The 19,003-nt window shown below is 44.0% G+C and overlaps 1 protein-coding gene across 1 annotated transcript in view; it reads right to left on the bottom strand.

Moving 5' to 3' along the window:
• LOC135517564 (neurogenic locus notch homolog protein 1-like) overlaps positions 1 to 16,226 on the bottom strand; it is a 68,030-nt gene extending 51,804 nt beyond the window's left edge. Inside the window, exons 1-3 of the mRNA XM_064941975.1 lie at positions 15,973 to 16,226; positions 14,144 to 14,225; positions 1,003 to 1,265 (exon numbers count right to left, since the gene is read on the bottom strand). Coding sequence (XP_064798047.1) covers positions 1,003 to 1,265; positions 14,144 to 14,225; positions 15,973 to 16,030 — 403 coding nt within the window. The 5' untranslated portion in view covers positions 16,031 to 16,226. The remainder of the gene's footprint in view (positions 1 to 1,002; positions 1,266 to 14,143; positions 14,226 to 15,972) is intronic.
• Between the last annotated feature and the right edge of the window lie 2,777 nt (positions 16,227 to 19,003).

The raw sequence follows: 19,003 nt of genomic DNA, 5'->3' as shown, positions 1-19,003 counted from the left end.
CTATGCAGGCCAGTCAAGTTCTTCCACACTGATCTCGACAAACCACTTCTGTATGGATCTCGCTTTGCGCACGGGGGATGCTGTAACAGGAGGGGGGCCTTCCCGAAACTGTTGCAAAAAAAAAAAAGTTGAAGCACAGAATCTTCAAGAATGTCATTGTATGCTGTGGCGTTAAGTTTTCCCTTCACTGGAACTAAGGGGCCTAGCCTGAAGCATGAAAAAGAGCCCCAGACCATTAATCTTCCTCTACCAACTTTACAGTTGGCACTACGCAGTCGGGAAGGTAGCGTTTTCCTGGAATCTGCCAAACCCACATTTGTCCGTCAGACTGCCAGATGGTGAAGCGTGTTTCATCACTCCAGAGAACGTGTTTCCACTGCTCCAGAGTCCAATGGCGGCAAGCTTTACAACACTCCAGCTGATGCTTGGCATTGCGCATGGGGATCTTAGGCTTGTGTGCGGCTGCTCGGCCATTGAAACCCATTTTATGACTTTCCCGACGAACAGTTCTTGTGCTGACATTGCTTCCAGAGGCAGTTTGGAACTCGGTAGTGAGTGTTGCAACCGAGGACAGACTATTTTTTTACGCACTTCAGCACTCAGCAGTCCCGTTCTGTGAGCTGTGTGGCCTACCACTTCGCGGCTGAGCCATTGTTTCTGCTAGACGTTTCCACTTCACAATAACAGCATTTACAGTTGACTGGGGTAGCTCGAGCAGGGCAGAAATTTGACGAACTGATAAGTTGGAAATGTGTCATCCTATTATGGTGCCACGTTGAAAGCCACTAAGCCCTTTAGTAAGGCCAGTCTACTGCCAATGTTTGTCTGTGGAGATTGCACGAATGTGCACGATGTTATACACCCGTCAGCAACAGCGGTGGCTGAAATAGCCATATACTTTTGTATATACAGTGTCTCTATCTTTCCCTACTGTCACCATCTCCCAGTATCTGTTCACTAAAATCAGAAATTACCTTAAAAATATACATCTTAATATCCTACCTGACCATCCGGGCGGGCAGCGGCAGCGGTAGTCGGAGAGCGTGATCAGGTCACAAGACCCTCCATTGCGACATGGCGAACTCATGCAGGCATGGTTGGTAGGCGTCAGGCACAGCTGGTCGGAGAAGCCCAGTCGACATTTGCAGTGGAACTCAAAAGTGTTGCCGTGGGATACGGCGCGGCACTCGCCCCCGTTGCGGCATGGCGAGGGGTTGCAGGGGTTGGAGTACTGGCAGCGGCTACCCACATAGTCACTTGTACACCTGGAGAGAAAGGAGACCAGTGACAGAGGTGGTCGAAACAAGTGGACAGCAGTCTAAAACTGTCTAAAGCAGTCACAAATGGTATAAAAGCAGAGGCACCACTTCTCTTATGTAGAGAATGAGGATAGAATATGGTGGAATTCCATTGCAGTTTCTCATGCAGTACAATAGAATTGTATCTCCCCAAACGCTATATCAACACATGATACTAACGAGCCAGGAGTGGAGGGAAGCAAAAGGATGGGTGTGGATAGTGACCCTATCAGTTTCCCGCTCAGCAGAGGCCCATCGGAGCCCTGCAAGGGAGGGAGGGATGGAGCAAGAGCCAGGCCAGGGTGGGCTGTTTTCCGAGTGTGTCTTCCTGGATAAAATGTCCCTCAGAACTTCGAAAACACACTCTGCTGGGACAACAGACGCCACCAAAAGCAGGATTTGGGGACAGTCTCGCTGTGCCCGTTTCCAGCTACCTTTTCTAACCCAGGCTGTCCACCCTCATCCCGTCATGACCCTAGAGATCAAGGGGCCCTGATCGGCCCAGCTGCCCAGATACGGAGCACCACATTAAGGCTACTAAGACCCTCTGTGCCCCTCCACACTCCCACCACAGACACACAGCAACAGTCTCCTAGTCCACCCCCCCCCACACACACACACACACACATCATGAGACACCCTCTTTATTCCCAGAAAGACCCTCACCCCCATCCAAACCATGGCAGCAGATGTGGTTGGCAGGGGAAAACTAGTCTGACTAGGCATCACTGTAATAATCTAACGTTTATACTAAGAGATCTAGACTGTGATCTAGAGAATCTGTGTGTGTGTGAGAGGGAGAGAGCTGGAGAGAGTGTAAGTGTGTCTATGCATGTTAGAGAGGGCATCTGTTGGCCTCGTAGAATCTCCACAGTGAGCAGGTGCGCATGTTAATGAAGGCAGCTGTTAGGCACACCTCCTCCCCCTCTCCCCTCCTCTCTGTCCTCTAGAAGGGGATGCTGTCCTCTAGATAGTGGATGCATTTTGTCATGAAAGGAGGTCTACTTGCAGTATGCACAAAAGCAACATATAATTCCTTGCACAACCGTGGGGGCAGTGTTGTGTAGGCAATTAACCTGTCTGGCCCACCCGGGACGCAACCGCACCCCCTGCCAACAATAAATGCAAATGCGCTACGCCAAATGCTAATAGCACTCGTTAAAACTCAAACGTTCATTAAAATTCACATGCAGGGTAGTCAATTCAAGCTACACTCGTTGTGAATCAAGCCAACGAGTCAGATTTGTAAAATGCTTTTCGGCAAAAGCATGAGTAGCTATTATCTGATAGCAGGCAACACGCCGAAATACCAGAAGGGACGTAAACAAAGGAATTAGCGTAGCCGGCGCTACACAAAACGCAGAAATAAAATATAAAACATTCATTACCTTTGACGAGATTCTTTGTTGGCACTCCTATATGTCCCATAAACATCACAATTGGGTCTTTTTTTCGATTAAATCGGTCCTTGTGTACCCAAAATGTCAATTTATGAACACCGTCAGATCCAGTAAAAACACATTTTTTAAACATGACATTATTTTTTTAAATTAAAAACGTTGCCTATAAACTTTGACAAAACACTTCAAACTACTTCTGTAATCCAACTTTAGGTATTACTAAACGTTAATAAACGATCAAATTGATCACGGAGCGATCTGTATTCAATAAGCACGAGTTTGGGAAACATAACTAACTTTTCCGGTTGCATTGTTTACAGCTGTGGACTTGACAACCTGATGTGGCTATTACTCAGATGACCAACGATTTAGTTGAATCGAAATCACAACACTGGCGACATCGTGTGGAAGCTGTAGGAACTGTATTCTCACCCTTAATTATTTTTCCTTCCAATAGACAATACATGGGCTGGCGGATTGATTTTTTCTTCGTCGATTTAGTGACCAGGTTTTCTGGCGATTTTGACCACGGAACTCGTTCTGTTATAGTCACAGACACCATTGAACCAGTTCTAGAAACTTCAGAGTGTTTTCTATGCACACATACTAATCATATGCATATACTATATTCTTGGCATGAGTAGCAGGACGTTGAAATGTTGCGCGATTTTTAACAGAATGTTGAAAAAAGTAGCCCGATCTCTAAGGGTAAGCTGTATTTTACCACCAAACTCGCTTGGTTCCTTGATATGATCTTTATAGGATATGTATTGATAACCAAAAAGGTATTTTGTTCAGAAGTATAACTACACGATTCCAGGCTATTTTCAAATGGTAAAAACAGCTACTAGCCATGTGCTTTTCTCTGTGTCCAAACATGATGACATTCTATGTTAAGCTTATATGAAAACTGGGATAATGTTGTAGGTTACACTGGTAAGTATAATCATTTTTGCCATGGCATATTATTTAATTATAAAATCTGATTATTTCGCGTGGGAAGCTAAAAGGCGAGCTTGCGTGCTGTTTTTAGCCAGCTAGCTAGCACGCTGCTAGAGGAGTAGCCTGCAGCCAACTGCCAGGCACAAAAAAAGTCATGTAAAACGAACTTAAACTTTCATTACATGTAGCTATTACTCAAATATGCAATTGTTTTTCTTTGAAATGAGCTAACAGTGGTGCTGTTTTCAACATGATTCTTCTTTGCTTTTACCACAAATGGGAAGACAAAAAGGACATTTCTGCTATCGCCCCCTTCTGAATTTTGCCATTCAGGGGTCTAGGAACACATGCAATGGCGGGGGTATCATGTTACCGAAAGGTGCGTGTTGCTACAAAAAACCATGAGACCTTAACCGGAGTCACCCTTTCACCTAGTATTGTCACGTTAACAGAATTTTCACTTTGATACCAGGTTTAGTATCATGATACTCAATACCATAACCACATAAAAAAACATGAAAAGGACAGATTTTCCCCAGTTGTGTAGTTTACCCTTTAATTCAAGTATGCATGCAGCTAGCACTGTTGTTTGATTAGCCTATCCAACTACATTAAGACGGTTATCATTAGCATCGCTAACGGCTACACAAAGTTGTAGACACACAGTGACGGGCACTTCCCGTGCCATTACTGCTTCAGAAAGAAGCAGGGAATAGGAATCATTGATGCAATCTGTTCATGTCTTATGATAAGCTTGGGAAAAGTAATTACATTTTCAAAGAAGTTCAATACATTTAGGTGATTTCCAAAATGTGCGACAAATTTTTTATAGAACAGAAAGTAACAAATTCGAATAACTGAGCATTTTATTGTGTTATAGTATCAAAAGTACTGAAGTTTAGGTACACCATGCAACAGTACCGCTTACTTTCTCGAAATACTCTCACTTGTGAATCCTCTCTCTCCCTCTCAAATTCAAAATAAGCTTTACTGCCATGAAAGTGACGACCCATGATCTCTCTCACAGCCAGGGGAGAACGACTGCCTCTCTCATTTAAGCCACGGAAGTTCAAGGCCGACCGAGGTACTGATGGCATTGTTAGCAGAAAACAGCATCCACCATTATAGTGAATGGAAAAATGGCAATCTTACGTGATGAATCTTCGTGTAAAAAAACAAAAAGACAATCATGGGACCAATAATTGCTTGTAATACACCAGATATATCATTGAACATATTGTTTTAAAAATCGCACACAGAAGACGGTAAGAATAATTGAGTTGCTAATAGCAGCCTGCGGTACCCCATTATGCCTTCAACTGGAGTTACTCAATGAGAGGGGGCAGCACTGAGCTCGCCTGCAACGTCACACCCTGGAGTACCTCCAACTGCGCATGTTATGTTTCCATGCGACGCCATCTTAACCAACTTCATTTGGATTCAATGCGCTATTGAGTCTTCACATAGGAATAGATGGTGTAACATGATTGATAGCTTTGTCAATTCATATGGGGCGGCAGGTTGCCTAGTGGTTAGAGCGTTGTGCCAGTAATTGAATACCCGAGCTGACAAGGTCAGCTGTCATTCTGAACAAGGCAGTTAACCCACTGTTCCCCGGTAGGCCGTCATTATAAATAAGAATTTGTTCTTAACTGACTTGCCTAGTTAAATAACAGTTACATATATACATTAAAAAACAGGGCTGAGAGCAATGACTATCTCTGAACCTTCTTACAGCTATCTTATATGTGTAATTTTTACAGAGCTCGTCTCAGACCTCACGCATGCCTGTTGGGAGACTCTGTGGTTGACTCACTACGATATGAGGACCGGAGGTGAGACCAACCGCTCTACCCTTCCCAGGGGTCCAGCCAGAGGCAATTGGCAAAACCGTGTCTTTCTTTGCCTCCCATGCAGACTTCAGTTTCCACTGCTTTTTATTTATTATTCTTTTTTTCCCCCACCTTTATTTAACCAGGTATGCCAGTTGAGAACAAGTTCTCATTTACAACTACGACCTGGCCAAGATAAAGCAAAGCAGTGCGACACAAACAGTTACACATGGGATAAACAAATGTACAGTCAACAACATAATAGAAAAAAACTTATATACAGTGTGTGCAAATGTAGTAAGATTAGGGAGGTAAAGGCAATAAATGGGCCATAGTGGCAAAATAAGTACAATTTAGCATTAACACTGGAGTGATAGATGTGCAGATGATGATGTGCAAGCAGAGATTTGTAAGTCGCTCTGGATAAGAGCGTCTGCTAAATGACTTAAATGTAAATGCAGAGATACTGGGGTGCAAAGGAGCAAAAAAATAATAATATGGGGATGAGGTAACATGATAAGTAAACAAAAAAACTCTATACGTCATGCATGATAACTTTTTTGGTTGTGTCAGGGGCTTGTTCACACTACAATTGCTACTATATGTTTGGAGAGAGTTGTGTTTGTGCGAAATAGACAAAGAAAGAGAAAGACAGAGGTGGAGTCTGTGAGTGCGCGTGTCTGCCTATGCGTGTTCCCCATCCCCTCACTGTAATGGATCTTCTTTGTCCTAAAGTCAGTCCCACCACACGCTGTAAAACCATCAGGCCTCAGCAACAGACCCCAGCAACAGGTCTCTCCCAGCAATGCAATGTCCCCTCAGGGCCAGAGCAGATGCTTCCCTGACCCCTGACCCCAAACACATTTGTGACTTTGGGCCAGCCCCCTCTCCTCCCCTCCCCCTATGGGGCCTGATCTGCCATCTGCCACTGAGAGTGACTTTAGCCTCCTACACAAACCCCCCCCCACTGGGCCTTTACTAGTCCTTTATTATCGAGCCGATATAGCAGTCTGTAGCGCGGATTAAAAAAACATTCTGGTGTGTATGCCTAGTTAAATAAAATAAATAAAAAGTACATGTCCGTGCATGAAGAAGTGTGACACTTGTGGCTTTTACCTTCCTGCTGTTTGTTGCCACTGCTCAGGTAAACTCCGTCCTTTACCTCTCCCCACACCACCACCCCCTTTTTTTTACTTAATTAACCCTCTGCTCATATTTTTCCACCCTTTCAGCATTATGTTAGTCTTCAAATAACATTTTAATTTGTCACATTTACCAGCAGCATGCCACCCTGCATCATCCCACTGCTGGCTTGCTTCTAAAGCTAAGCAGAGTTGGTCCTGGTTGGTCCCTGGATGGGAGACCAGATGCTGCTGGAAGTGGTGTTAAAGGGCCAGTAAGAGGCACCCTTCCTCTGGTCTAAAAAAATAGTAGTAGTACTATTGATCAATCACTGACGATGGGGCGTAGAATAAGCTACCATTTTGAGCGAGCGTTGCTCCTTTTAATTTTCTTTAATATTGATTAACATTTATGTCTCCATCTGCCAAATCATCCTTCTAAAAGGTAGGCGATATCCTACATGTAAATTTAGGTCAAGAGAAAGTGCAAATGTCCACTCTCATCATTGTTGCTGCTTTAAATTTAGTAGCCATGTGAGTGAATAGCTGCGTGTGGTATTTTTTCAAATTGTATTCTATACCTTATGCATGGACGGAGAGAAAGGGGCAGCTATCTTTCCAAGGAAATTAACTTCCTCGATATGATTAGGACATGCATTGTCTAGAAATACATATTGACCATCTATATTTGTCTCTGTCTGAAAATCGCCCCACTCCAAAAAGGTAGGCTATAAAATAGCTTAAGAGAAAGTGCAAGATTTCACTCTCATCTTCAAACTACATCAATCCTATTGGCTAATATAGCACAGCAATAACCTAATATAATGGGCCATGTGAGAATCTCTGGTAATTTAACCTATTTCTTTAGTTATTTGTGCATATTTTGATATTGCCTATAGGGCACACAATTGCTGGGACCATGGCTGACTAGTGACTGCAATTGGGTTTGGGACCAGTTCTTGTGGTAGTGGGTGGGCATCGGACAGAAGGTATGAAAAGCTGCGGGTGCAGGCGGGATGAAGAAATCCGTCCTGCCCAGACCTCTAGCTTGGGGTAAAACTTGGGGTAAATCTCCAATGGAAATTTGGCACTTGGGAATGGTTCGGGTCGTGAAAGGAGTGCTGGCCCTTGAGACTTATAAGCCAATAAAAGCCCAACACCTGCCAACACGCTTGGCGCTTGACCCTGGGCCGCACCAGCCGGCTCCCGATATGGCCTTAAGCCTCAACTAGGAGTTGAGCTTTGCCAGAGAGCACGGAGTAATCCTATAGGAGGACAAATGAAGAGCAGCATTCGCATACATTGCAGGCAGCATTCCTTGAATCGTGGAGGAGCATCGCAGAGGATAAACGCGTTCCTCTGAACAATCTTAGAGGGGGTTTCGCATACTCCCTTAATTAATAGACCTTCGCTTAAAATATGAGAAAAGGCAGCAATAGTACTGATGGTCCATCTTGAGACGCCATAGCCAGAATACAATTACTAAAAAAAGTCAAAGATCTTAGTCGTGTAGTTTTATATATAACGAAGATGTTTGGTGCAGTATTTCTCAAGTGAAAGATTTGCATGAAAACGAGTTGAATGACAACAAACACTTCATTGAAGAATCCCTACTGTTGACCAATGAATGGGCATAGACTTCAGCTTGCCTCAATAATTTGTGCGTGCATGAACAGTTGAAATACCCTATGACAAAGAACAAAATTAACAAAAAAACATAATAAACTCAGCAAAAAAATAAACGTCCCTTTTTCAGCACCCTGTCTTTCAAAGATAACTCGAAAAAAATCCAAATAACTTCACAGATCTTCATTGTAAAGGGTTTATTAAACACTTTTTAAACATGCTTGTTCAATGAACCATAAATGAATGAACATGCACCTGTGGAACTGTTAATACACTAACAGCTTACAGAAGGTAGGCAATTAAAGTCACAGTTCTGAAAACTTAGGACCCTAAAGAGGCCTTTCTACTGACTCTGAAAAACACCAAAAGAAAGATGCCCAGGGTCCCTGCTCATCTGCATAAACGTGCCTTAGGCATGCTGCAAGGAGGCATGAGGACTGCAGCTGTGGCAATAAATTGCAACGTTCGTACTGTGAGACGCCTAAGACAGCGCTACATGGAGACAGGATGGACAGCTGGTCATCCTCGCAGTGGAAGACCACATGTAACAACACCTGCACAGGATTGGTACATCCGAACGTCACACCTGCGGGACAGGTACAGGATGGCAACAACAACTGCCCAAGTTACACCAGGAATCAACAATCCCTCCGTCAGTGCTCAAACTGTCCGCAATAGACAGAGGCTGGACTGAGGGCTTGTAGGCCTGTTATAAGGCAGGTCCTCACCAGACATCACCAGCAACAATGTCGCCTATGGGCACAAACCCACCGTCGCTGGACCAGACAGGACTGGCAAAAAGTGTTCATCACTGACGAGTCCCGGTTTTGTCTCACCAGGGGTGATGGTCGGATTCGCGTTTATCGTCGAAGGAATGAGTGTTACACCGAAGCCTGTACTCTAGAGCGGGATTTGGAGGTGGAGGGTCCGTCATTGTCTGGGGCGGTGTGTCACCGCAGGCCAGGTTCCTGCTAGTCCCCCAGGGGTCTCATTCATAAACGCTGCATAGGCACAAAAGGTATGCGCTGCATAAGCACAAAAGGTGTACGCCACGGACACTTTGACCCATACGTGCGCACCTAAACTGGAGAAATGTGAAACTACGACTACGATGGCAGAAGGATGAAACTCGAGAAACTCCTTGAAATTGATACCATTGTGTAAAATAAATAGAAATATTACCTCACATATTATATATGAAGAGTTCCCTGGAGTGCACAAAAAAACAACACTAAAAACATGATTTAGGATAATAAATACAAACGGAGATATCTGTTCTTACAAAAGAACCTCTCAAATATGTTTTACAGTTTAAATCGGGAATCATATTTAATTGGATCTGTAATTATTAAACAATACTTGCATGTTATGAAATGTATTCTCATAAATAACAAGGTGAACAGTAGGACAAATTATGTTTAAACCGATGCCATTTTCGATGCCTCAGGCGGGAAGATAGTAGAAGATAGAAGAGTTTCATATATTTTTATCACATGTTCGTTGCTCAGAACTGTCAATGTGATAATGGTCCTGTCATTGTCAGTTACAATCAGGGTAATTACCACACCTGAAGGTAAAACGCATAAAGGGTAGCGTTGACAATCAAATGGGTGGGTATAAAAAGGCATGCAATTACAATGTGTACTGATGCACAATGGCTCCTTTGGCACTGTTGGAAGATTTGGCAAATGGAAGAATTATGGCCACTGATGAGTGGCTTATCAGTCGGTTCCGATTACCAAGCTCTGTTCTCTTGGATCTCTATGCTGTAGAGGGCCCAGCTTTACAGAAAAGCATGCGCGGAAACCAAGCTGAGCCTGTCCCACTTCAACTCCTTGGCAACCTTGTTAATAGAGTCGATGGTGTCTCTTTGCGTTTGCAGGACTGCATCTGTGAGGACACGGCCGATTGGAGGGTTGTGACGCATGAGGTGCAGTGGAGACGGCAGGGCTGGGTGCACCCAGCTCCTGCTCAGCTGCAGCACCACCGACCCCGCTGGGACATGCAGCGACTCAAAACAATAGGAAAAAAAAAAAAAAAATCACAATTGTTTGTCTAAATATTTTTTTAACAACTTGAATGCATTTGGTTTACTCTTTTCAAACGAGGGAATACTAATTACATACCTGTATCACCCGGTGCGTCTGCATGTCCATGTCCCCCTCCATCACTACTCGACTCAGAAGGGATTCCCCTATAATACCGGCAAGTTGCTCATCAATGGGGTTGAGCTCCGGTGTCCCCTTTCCCCCGCCCGTGGCACAAACACGGGCGGGTGTGAGGCTATGCGCCTTTTGGCCTCCATTTTTTTAGTCAGACCACTTCTTTCTTTATTTCTGAGAGGGTCCGACCTTCTGAGCCAGCAGCATTCATAGCGTCGCCACATGCTGCCACTAATGCCCACCAAACAATATATTTTGTCTTGCTTCAACCTCCCCTACAAGAACTTCCATTTCTTTTTTAGTCTTCCTGTCGGGATTTGCCGTCATTGTCGTTATGCAGTCAGTATGGACGAATATTAATTAGGGGCGTTTCACTGACTATTTATAGGCAATTATGAGCATTAAAAAGGTGGGACAAGACACTCGCTCACGTGCGCCAAATTTCGAGTTGAATGTGATTTATAAAGAGAAACCGGCGTGGGACGTGCGTGCGCACTGTGTTATGAATCAGAATTTTTTTGTGCATAAGCACTGTCTGTGTTCCGTCCGTACGCCACCTTTTGATGTGAATCCTCCGCACAGTTTTATAAATTAGGCACCAGGTGTGCTTCATTCAGACCAAACTCCTTGTCAGACAAAACTCCTTCAGCCCAAACAAATATCGATGCAAGTGGAGGAAAGGATGTGAAGCCATAAGGTGAGCGTTAAGGTGAGCTATTCTTGGAACCTGAGGTGGAGGACAGAATACATGGGCGACCCCCCCACCCCCCAAAAAAGTACTTCCTGTTTTCGAGGAGGTGAGGCAATCCTGCAGGAAGGAGCAGCGTAAACAAGTCAGTAAAACCATGTCCTGTTCTAAACCCAAACCTAATCCCTAATAGTTTGATCCGGATGCATTTTAGCTTGGTCCACTAAACCAACCTATAAAGAATTTTGCCACCAGTTGGTCCATCATAAAACATTGACTTGAATGGAAATATGTTCTATTAATTTATCTGAACTAAAGTATGCATATCCGGACCAGGCTAAGCCCCTATCATGGTCCATTCTAACTCTCTAAACCTTTGACCTGTCAGGTCTCTGACAGAGTATGACTGAAATCTATCCCAGTATATTTGAATCAAACTCTACCCCACCATTACTGCCATATGTGTCATGGGCCCAATCTTTGGATCACTCATCTAGAATGACTTGAATCATTTGTAAATTCCTCAAAATAAGTAAAAGGGTGATCAGATGATGTGCTAAATGCTCTTTGACATTTCTGCTGCTGACACCCGCCCTCCTCTGATGGAACTCCGCACCATCACATCAATCAAACCACACGCTAAAACTTGGGCACACTTTTCCCAAGACAATCTAGCAACCTTAGGTAATTCCAAATAAACAGTTGGGGGTCATTCCATGTCATTTCAGCAAACCATAAAACCCACCATGTTGTTCTGAAAACATTTCTGTAGTTAAAAATTATAAACAACACCATCTAGTCATCCCAATCTGGTAATATCAGGATGAGGATGGGACATTAAAAAAAACATTTTAAATTGAACCTTTATTTAACTAGGCAAGTCAGTTAAGAACAAATTCTTACTTACAATGACGACCTACACCGGGCCAAACCCAGACGACGCTGGGCCAATTGTGCTCCGCCCTATGGGACTCCCAATCACATCCAGTTGTGATACAGCCTGGATTCAAACCAGGGTGTCTGTAGTGATGCATCAAGCACAGATGCAGTGCCCAATAACTTCAATAACAAAATTCTCTGAGAAGGGTGAAAAAACATCACCAAATTCACTGGGAATACATTACATGCAATGAAGAAACAATACTCCGAGCCGCAGTTCCATACTACTTGTTAAACAGACTGATACTATATACCTGTTGTTGGGGTGGGATTGGCGTTAGGTCAGTGAATTTTGACCATTCCTTTGGATTCCTCATATCTAAGTCATTGTTAGAAAAACGTTTATTCCAAATCGGATGTTAGGTAATATATTTATTGAATAATATAAATAAAAGAGCCAATTTGGATTCAATCAATTAGCTTAACTTCTCAGATATCAAATTATATTAAAAAAACAACAAAATAACCTTGCAGGAATCCGTATATTTTCTGTTTCTAACATAAATGAATTCAGAACAATCTGAGATGGTGAGGGTCGAAATCCTCTTGCGTTTTTTGAGGTGGAACGAGATGTGTGCATGTGATAATCAATAACCTCCCAGATCCTTCCCAGTGACGCTCCACTCTGACCCCTGGATATTGACACTGGCACACCTAAATGTCGTGTATGATTGATGGTTGTTTTGGCTTGGTGAGGAAGATTGAGATACATGATGAATAAGAGGAAGACTAAGACTGCGTTTTGATAGGCAGACCAATTCTGATTTTGTCGTCACTAATTGGTCATTTGAAAATATCAGAATTGGTCTGCCTTTGATTTGTAAATGCAGCTTAAGGAGAGAGTGGACAGAGACATCCGCATCTCTATCTGATGAGGCACTAGATGCCCCTATCCTGTGCTGGCAATCCAGTCTAATTTTAATCTAATTGAACACCTGACTTACTTAACAAAAGGCACTTCTAACTCAGATGTAATTGAGTTGTGGCCCACGGGCTAGCATAGGTTCCCTGTCTCCAGAGTGGGGCCTTTCCCAAATGCCATCAGGCCACACCCACCACTGAACTCCTTCAGAGACCACCAGCACCATGGTGATAAAAATATTTTCAGGGATGAACACGGGTCATTTGTATATTTCTTTTTACAGAAGGTCTTTAAATTCAAATGTAAAAATACTCAGTATATAAATACACAATATTTTGTAAGATATACTGCCCATCCCTGCACCAGCATCAGGCCCAGGCTAGAGAGCCCTCATCTGCTCCACTCACTCCCACTTGTTTGCTTTCAAATTTCTTCAGTTTACTCCAATTAAATTCACTCCACCAATAACATGCAATCCAATTACATTTCAGCGCCATCTGGCCCTCTCCTGGAGTTCATAAGGGGGAAGAATGCCTATTCAGAAATCAGGAGAAGAGCCCCAGAACGGGGTACGGCAAGAGTTTTAGGGTGTGTTGTGGCGGTTTTTTTTTGGGGGAAGGGGTTAGTAGTTGTAGCGTTCTTGGGAAGCCCCACTCTGATTAGTCACACAGCATTGCCCTGAGTAAGGGACAATGGTCACCGGGCGGCAGGCGATCCCCAGCTGTCGCCCCATGAAAGAGCAGAAAAACAAGATTTAGGACTGGGACGCGTCCCTCACGCCGCCGGGAAAGTGTCCTGCATTCATAAGCGCAGGGGGGGGGGGGCACTTCTCTTTCAGTCTTTTCTTTTGGAGTGCAGACGCGCAGGGCTCTGCGGCTACAGGAAGAACCTTGCTCAGAGGAAAGTTGAGGGCCTCTGGTTGCTGAGCAGAGTTGCCTCTCAAAGGTTGGAATGAGGGGAAACACAAGGCCGCTTGCCTCTATAGCCTACCAAAGAACACTCTAATATATGTCTAGTACCACACACTATTATCAAAACCTTACTATACCCCTAACACTGCACCATGTACCTTAAAAAATACCCACGGATAACTTCCGAGTTCCAATAACCTAACCCAACTTTGAACTCCTGTGCTTAGAAACACCCAAACTCAAAATCCTGATCACGGTTGTAATACTTGGCCTGGTATTGGGGGAAAGGTTCTGAGGTTGATATCAAACAAGAAAAGCCATTCAGCAAAGTGTTGTCAATATGTGGACTGTGGACCATTTACCTGCATTCTCCATTTCTGTCAGAGGAGGCCTCACACCTCCCTCCATTCAGACATGATTCAGTAGTTAGAGAGCATCTTAGACCTGTAGAGAAAAATCTGTTATAAAGGAGCAACAATAACACTCTCGCAAAAACAGTCATTCACACAAAAACACATTAAATTCAGTCATTAATAAAAAAAAACGTTATTTTACCGTAAGACATAGGCTGCAGAAAGTGGAACTTTAAAAGCCAATTCACATTAATAACACTTGCACGATAACCATTTTTGCTAAATGCCAACTGAGATGTGTGCTTTGAAACTAATCATGTTGAGTGCAAGCTGTGGTTTGGGGGACAATGTAGGTCTAGACTACTTGTTGGCCGGCGAGGCTAGCAGCATGCATGGTGGGGGCTAATACTACTTCCTGATGTTGCCCCCACATCAAAGAGGAAGAGAGAGGCCAAACTCATCCAGAAATCTGCAAATTCAATTTAAGGGGCTTTATAGGCATGGGAAACATGTTTACATTGCCAAAGCCATGTCTGTCTCCCTCCAGCAGGTGGCATGTTTTTTTGTTGGTGGCGTTCAAATACATTTTTCCCAGTCGGAACTCGTTTCTCTCGAGTTTCGACTTGATTTGGACCCACTGAAGTCGGGTGGCGTACATTTCCGAGTTCCCAGTTGCTTTGAACGCAGCATCAGCCAGGGGTAAACAATAGACTGCTGCAACCAGATTGACTGAATGCGATACGCAACATCCGTGACTAGCATTCCTAGGCATTAGCCACTCTAGCATGGTGGTGGAAAATTGTGTTTCATAAAGAAAGTATGCATATTTTCCCAGTTATTTTCCCGCGTTCTTGCCATTGAATCGAGTTAAGGAGGAAATCAAAGCCTTTTGCAGCCTGAATGGAGAATGTTTTATGCACGAACCAGTCGCCGGGAGACACGAGTGTATTACCGTCTGGGCACATCAAGCTCAGATGACATTGGAGATCCATAGTACCCATTAACAGCTCTCAAGGCGAACTTTGCGCGGAAAGCGCAACAGCTGCTGAGCTCAGACGTGTGAACAAAAGAAATCACAGTCCCGCACGAGCCATAAAACAAGCCAGCAACCCCCACCTCCTACGGGACTGACACGCTCTCCCATAGAGAGAGAATAACACCCTCTCACCAACGCCCCCCCGCACACACGCCTTCCATACATAGCCTACCACGAAACTATCGCTCCACAGACGAAATCAAGTTTAGTCAGGCCTAGGCTAACCTTAGCCTACTTCATGAGAAATAAAACAAAATGGATCTTAAATCTAGATATAGCCTAACGAGACGAAATCAAGTGCACGTTTAAAAAAAGAAGATGAACAAAGGTCACACATCAACAATAGCCTACATGCTTAGTGGGCTAAACGTTTTACATTGCGAATATGCTGAAGTCTACTAGTCAAGAGTCTATACAGTTAAAGTTATCGTCATCACTTTGAGTTGTGAAGTGTGTAAGACCGATGTGCCAAGGCACAGAGGGATGAGTTCCCATGATTTGTTCGCACCGAGAAAGACGCAGAAGATCAGAGATCCGTAATAAAGCAAATCATATCAGATTAAGTACCACTTCACATCCGTAGACTGAGGCAGAGCACCAGTAGCCTATTTTCCAAACATTAAAGCCTCATTTACTGAAATGAACGAATAGTGATCTTGTAGCACTCAACAAAATCAAACTCAAGGTAACAGTCATTCAACTCAACTTAATAATATTGATTTGAAATAAAACATTCAGTCTCCAATTGTTTAAATCCGTAGGAGAAATAACTTTACAGTAGCTTTTTTTCCAGGCACTTTACCTTGTGTTATGACGATGACTGGAATAAGAAACGTTAGTTTCACAAAGAAACGATACATTCCTCCTCTCTTCAACTTCAAAAAAGCCCTACAATTCCTACGATTTGCATAGATCCACAGTGTCGTTAGCTACAGACGTGGTTAAATTGTTTTAAATAAATATCCTTTGTAAATAAATAAATTGGACTGCCAGACCAAACACTCCGGAGAGAATAGTCTCCGAGAGAACTCAATTCGTGAGATGTCGACGCATACGCTTCTGAGTTCGGAATGAAGAGCAGTCTATCGCGCAACTCTGAAAGTTCCGCCTCCCCAGCCCAGTATCCTCAGGCAATGGGGGTTACCCTTCACTCAGGTAGACCAACGGCTGCCTATCAAGTCAACTCATTCGATATGGTTTCACTGTCATTGTCAAATTAGCAGATACTGTATGTATATACAGTACGTGTAATGGCATGTGTACAATAATACATTGAAAAGGAAACACCTTCCCCCCATTTGTGAATGTAGCCCGCAAAATTCACGTTGTATCTTGTTGCTGTATCATGTCCTGTTAATGTCCCCAAAATTGCCCTTGCTAGAAGCATGTGTTTCAGACATAAGGAAGTGGATGGCTGCAAACTTTCTACTTTTAAACTCGGACAAAACAGAGATGCTTGTTCTAGGTCCCAAGAAACAAAGAGATCTTCTGTTGAATCTGACAATTAATCTTAATGGTTGTACAGTCGTCTCAAATAAAACTGTGAAGGACCTCGGCATTACTCTGGACCCTGATCTCTCTTTTGAAGAACATATCAAGACCATTTCAAGGACAGCTTTTTTCCATCAACGTAACATTGCAAAAATCAGAAACTTTCTGTCCAAAAATGATGCAGAAAAATTAATCCATGCTTTTGTCACTTCTAGGTTAGACTACTGCAATGCTCTACTTTCCGGCTACCCGGATAAAGCACTAAATAAACTTCAGTTAGTGCTAAATACGGCTGCTAGAATCCTGACTAGAACCCCAAAATTTGATCATATTACTCCAGTGCTAGCCTCCCTACACTGGCTTCCTGTCAAAACAAGGGCTGATTTCAAGGTTTTACTGCTAACCTACAAAGCATTACATGGGCTTGCTCCTACCTATCTCTCTGATTTGGTCCTGCCGTACATACCTACACGTACGCTACGGTCACAAGACGCAGACCTCCTAATTTTCCCTAGAATTTCTAAGCAAACAGCTGGAGGCAGGGCTTTCACCTATAGAGCTCCATTTTTATGGAACGGTCTGCCTACCCATGTCAGAGACGCAAACTCGGTCTCAACCTTTAAGACTCATCTCTTCAGTGGGTCATATGATTGAGTGTAGTCTGGCCCAGGAGTGGGAAGGTGAACGGAAAGGCTCTGGAGCAACGAACCGCCCTTGCTGTCTCTGCCTGGCCGGTTCCCCTCTTTCCACTGGGATTCTCTGCCTCTAACCCTATTACAGGGGCTGAGTCACTGGCTTACTGGGGCTCTCTCATGCCGTCCCTGGAAGGGGTGCGTCACCTGAGTGGGTTGATTCACTGATGTGGTCATCCTGTCTGGGTTGGCGCCCCCCCTTGGGTTGTGCCATGGCGGAGATCTTTGTGGGCTATACTCAGCCTTGTCTCAGGATGGTAAGTTGGTGGTTGAAGATATCCCTCTAGTGGTGTGGGGGCTGTGCTTTGGCAAAGTGGGTGGGGTTATATCCTTCCTGTTTGGCCCTGTCCGGGGGTGTCCTCGGATGAGGCCACAGTGTCTCCTGACCCCTCCTGTCTCAGCCTCCAGTATTTATGCTGCAGTAGTTTATGTGTCGGGGGGCTGGGATCAGTTTGTTATATCTGGAGTACCAATTCGGTGTCCTGTGTGAATCTAAGTGTGCGTTCTCTGATTCTCTCCTTCTCTCTCTCTTTCTCTCTCTCGGAGGACCTGAGCCCTAGGACCATGCCCCAGGACTACCTGACATGATGACTCCTTGCTGTCCCCAGTCCACCTGGCCGTGCTGCTGCTCCAGTTTCAACTGTTCTGCCTTATTATTATTCGACCATACCGGTCATTTATGAACATTTGAACATCTTGGCCATGTTATGGTTTAATCTCCACCCGGCACAGCCGGAAGAGGACTGGCCACCCCACATATGCTCTCTCTAATTCTCTTTCTTTCTCTCTCTCGGAGGACCTGAGCCCTAGGACCATGCCCCAGGACTACCTGACATGATGACTCCTTGCTGTCCCCAGTCCACCTGGCCGTGCTGCTGCTCCAGTTTCAACTGTTCTGCCTTATTATTATTCAACCATGCTGGTCATTTATGAACATTTGAACATCTTGGCCATGTTCTGTTATAATCTCCACCCGGCACAGCCAGAAGAGGACTGGCCACCCCACATAGCCTGGTTCCTCTCCAGGTTTCTTCCTAGGTTTTGACCTTTCTAGGGAGTTTTTCCTAACCACCGTGCTTCTACACCTGCATTGCTTGCTGTTTGGGGTTTTAGGCTGGGTTTCTGTACAGCACTTTGAGATATCAGCTGATGTACGAAGGGCTATATAAATACATTTGATTAGCGTATGTGTAGGTATGTACGGCAGGACCAAATCGAAAAGATAGGTAAGAGCAAGCCCATGTAATGCTTTGTAGGTTAGCAGTATAACCTTGAAATCAGCCCTTGCCTTAAGAACTTTTTAGGGCTGCAATCCCATTAACGGGATCGATATGACAACAGTCAGTGAAAGTGCAGGGCACCAAATTCAAAACAACAGAAATCTCATAATTGAAATTCTTCAAGCATACAAGTATCTTACAGATTAAAGGTAATCTTGTTGTTAATCCCACCAAAGTGTCCAATTTCAAATAGGTTTTACAGCGAAAGCACCACGAACGATTATGTTAGGTCAGAGCCAAGCCACAGAAAAACACAGCCATTTTTCCAACCAAAGAGAGGAGTCACAAAAAGCACAAATAGAGATAAAATTAATCACTAACCTTTGATGATCTTCATCAGATGACACTCATAGGACTTCATGTTACACAA

Source organism: Oncorhynchus masou, chromosome 28 (genome assembly GCF_036934945.1).
Source record: "Oncorhynchus masou masou isolate Uvic2021 chromosome 28, UVic_Omas_1.1, whole genome shotgun sequence".
Classification (NCBI taxonomy): domain Eukaryota; kingdom Metazoa; phylum Chordata; class Actinopteri; order Salmoniformes; family Salmonidae; genus Oncorhynchus; species Oncorhynchus masou.
The sequence above is the reverse complement of the archived record's forward strand: the minus strand, read 5'-3'. Positions and strand labels throughout refer to the sequence as shown.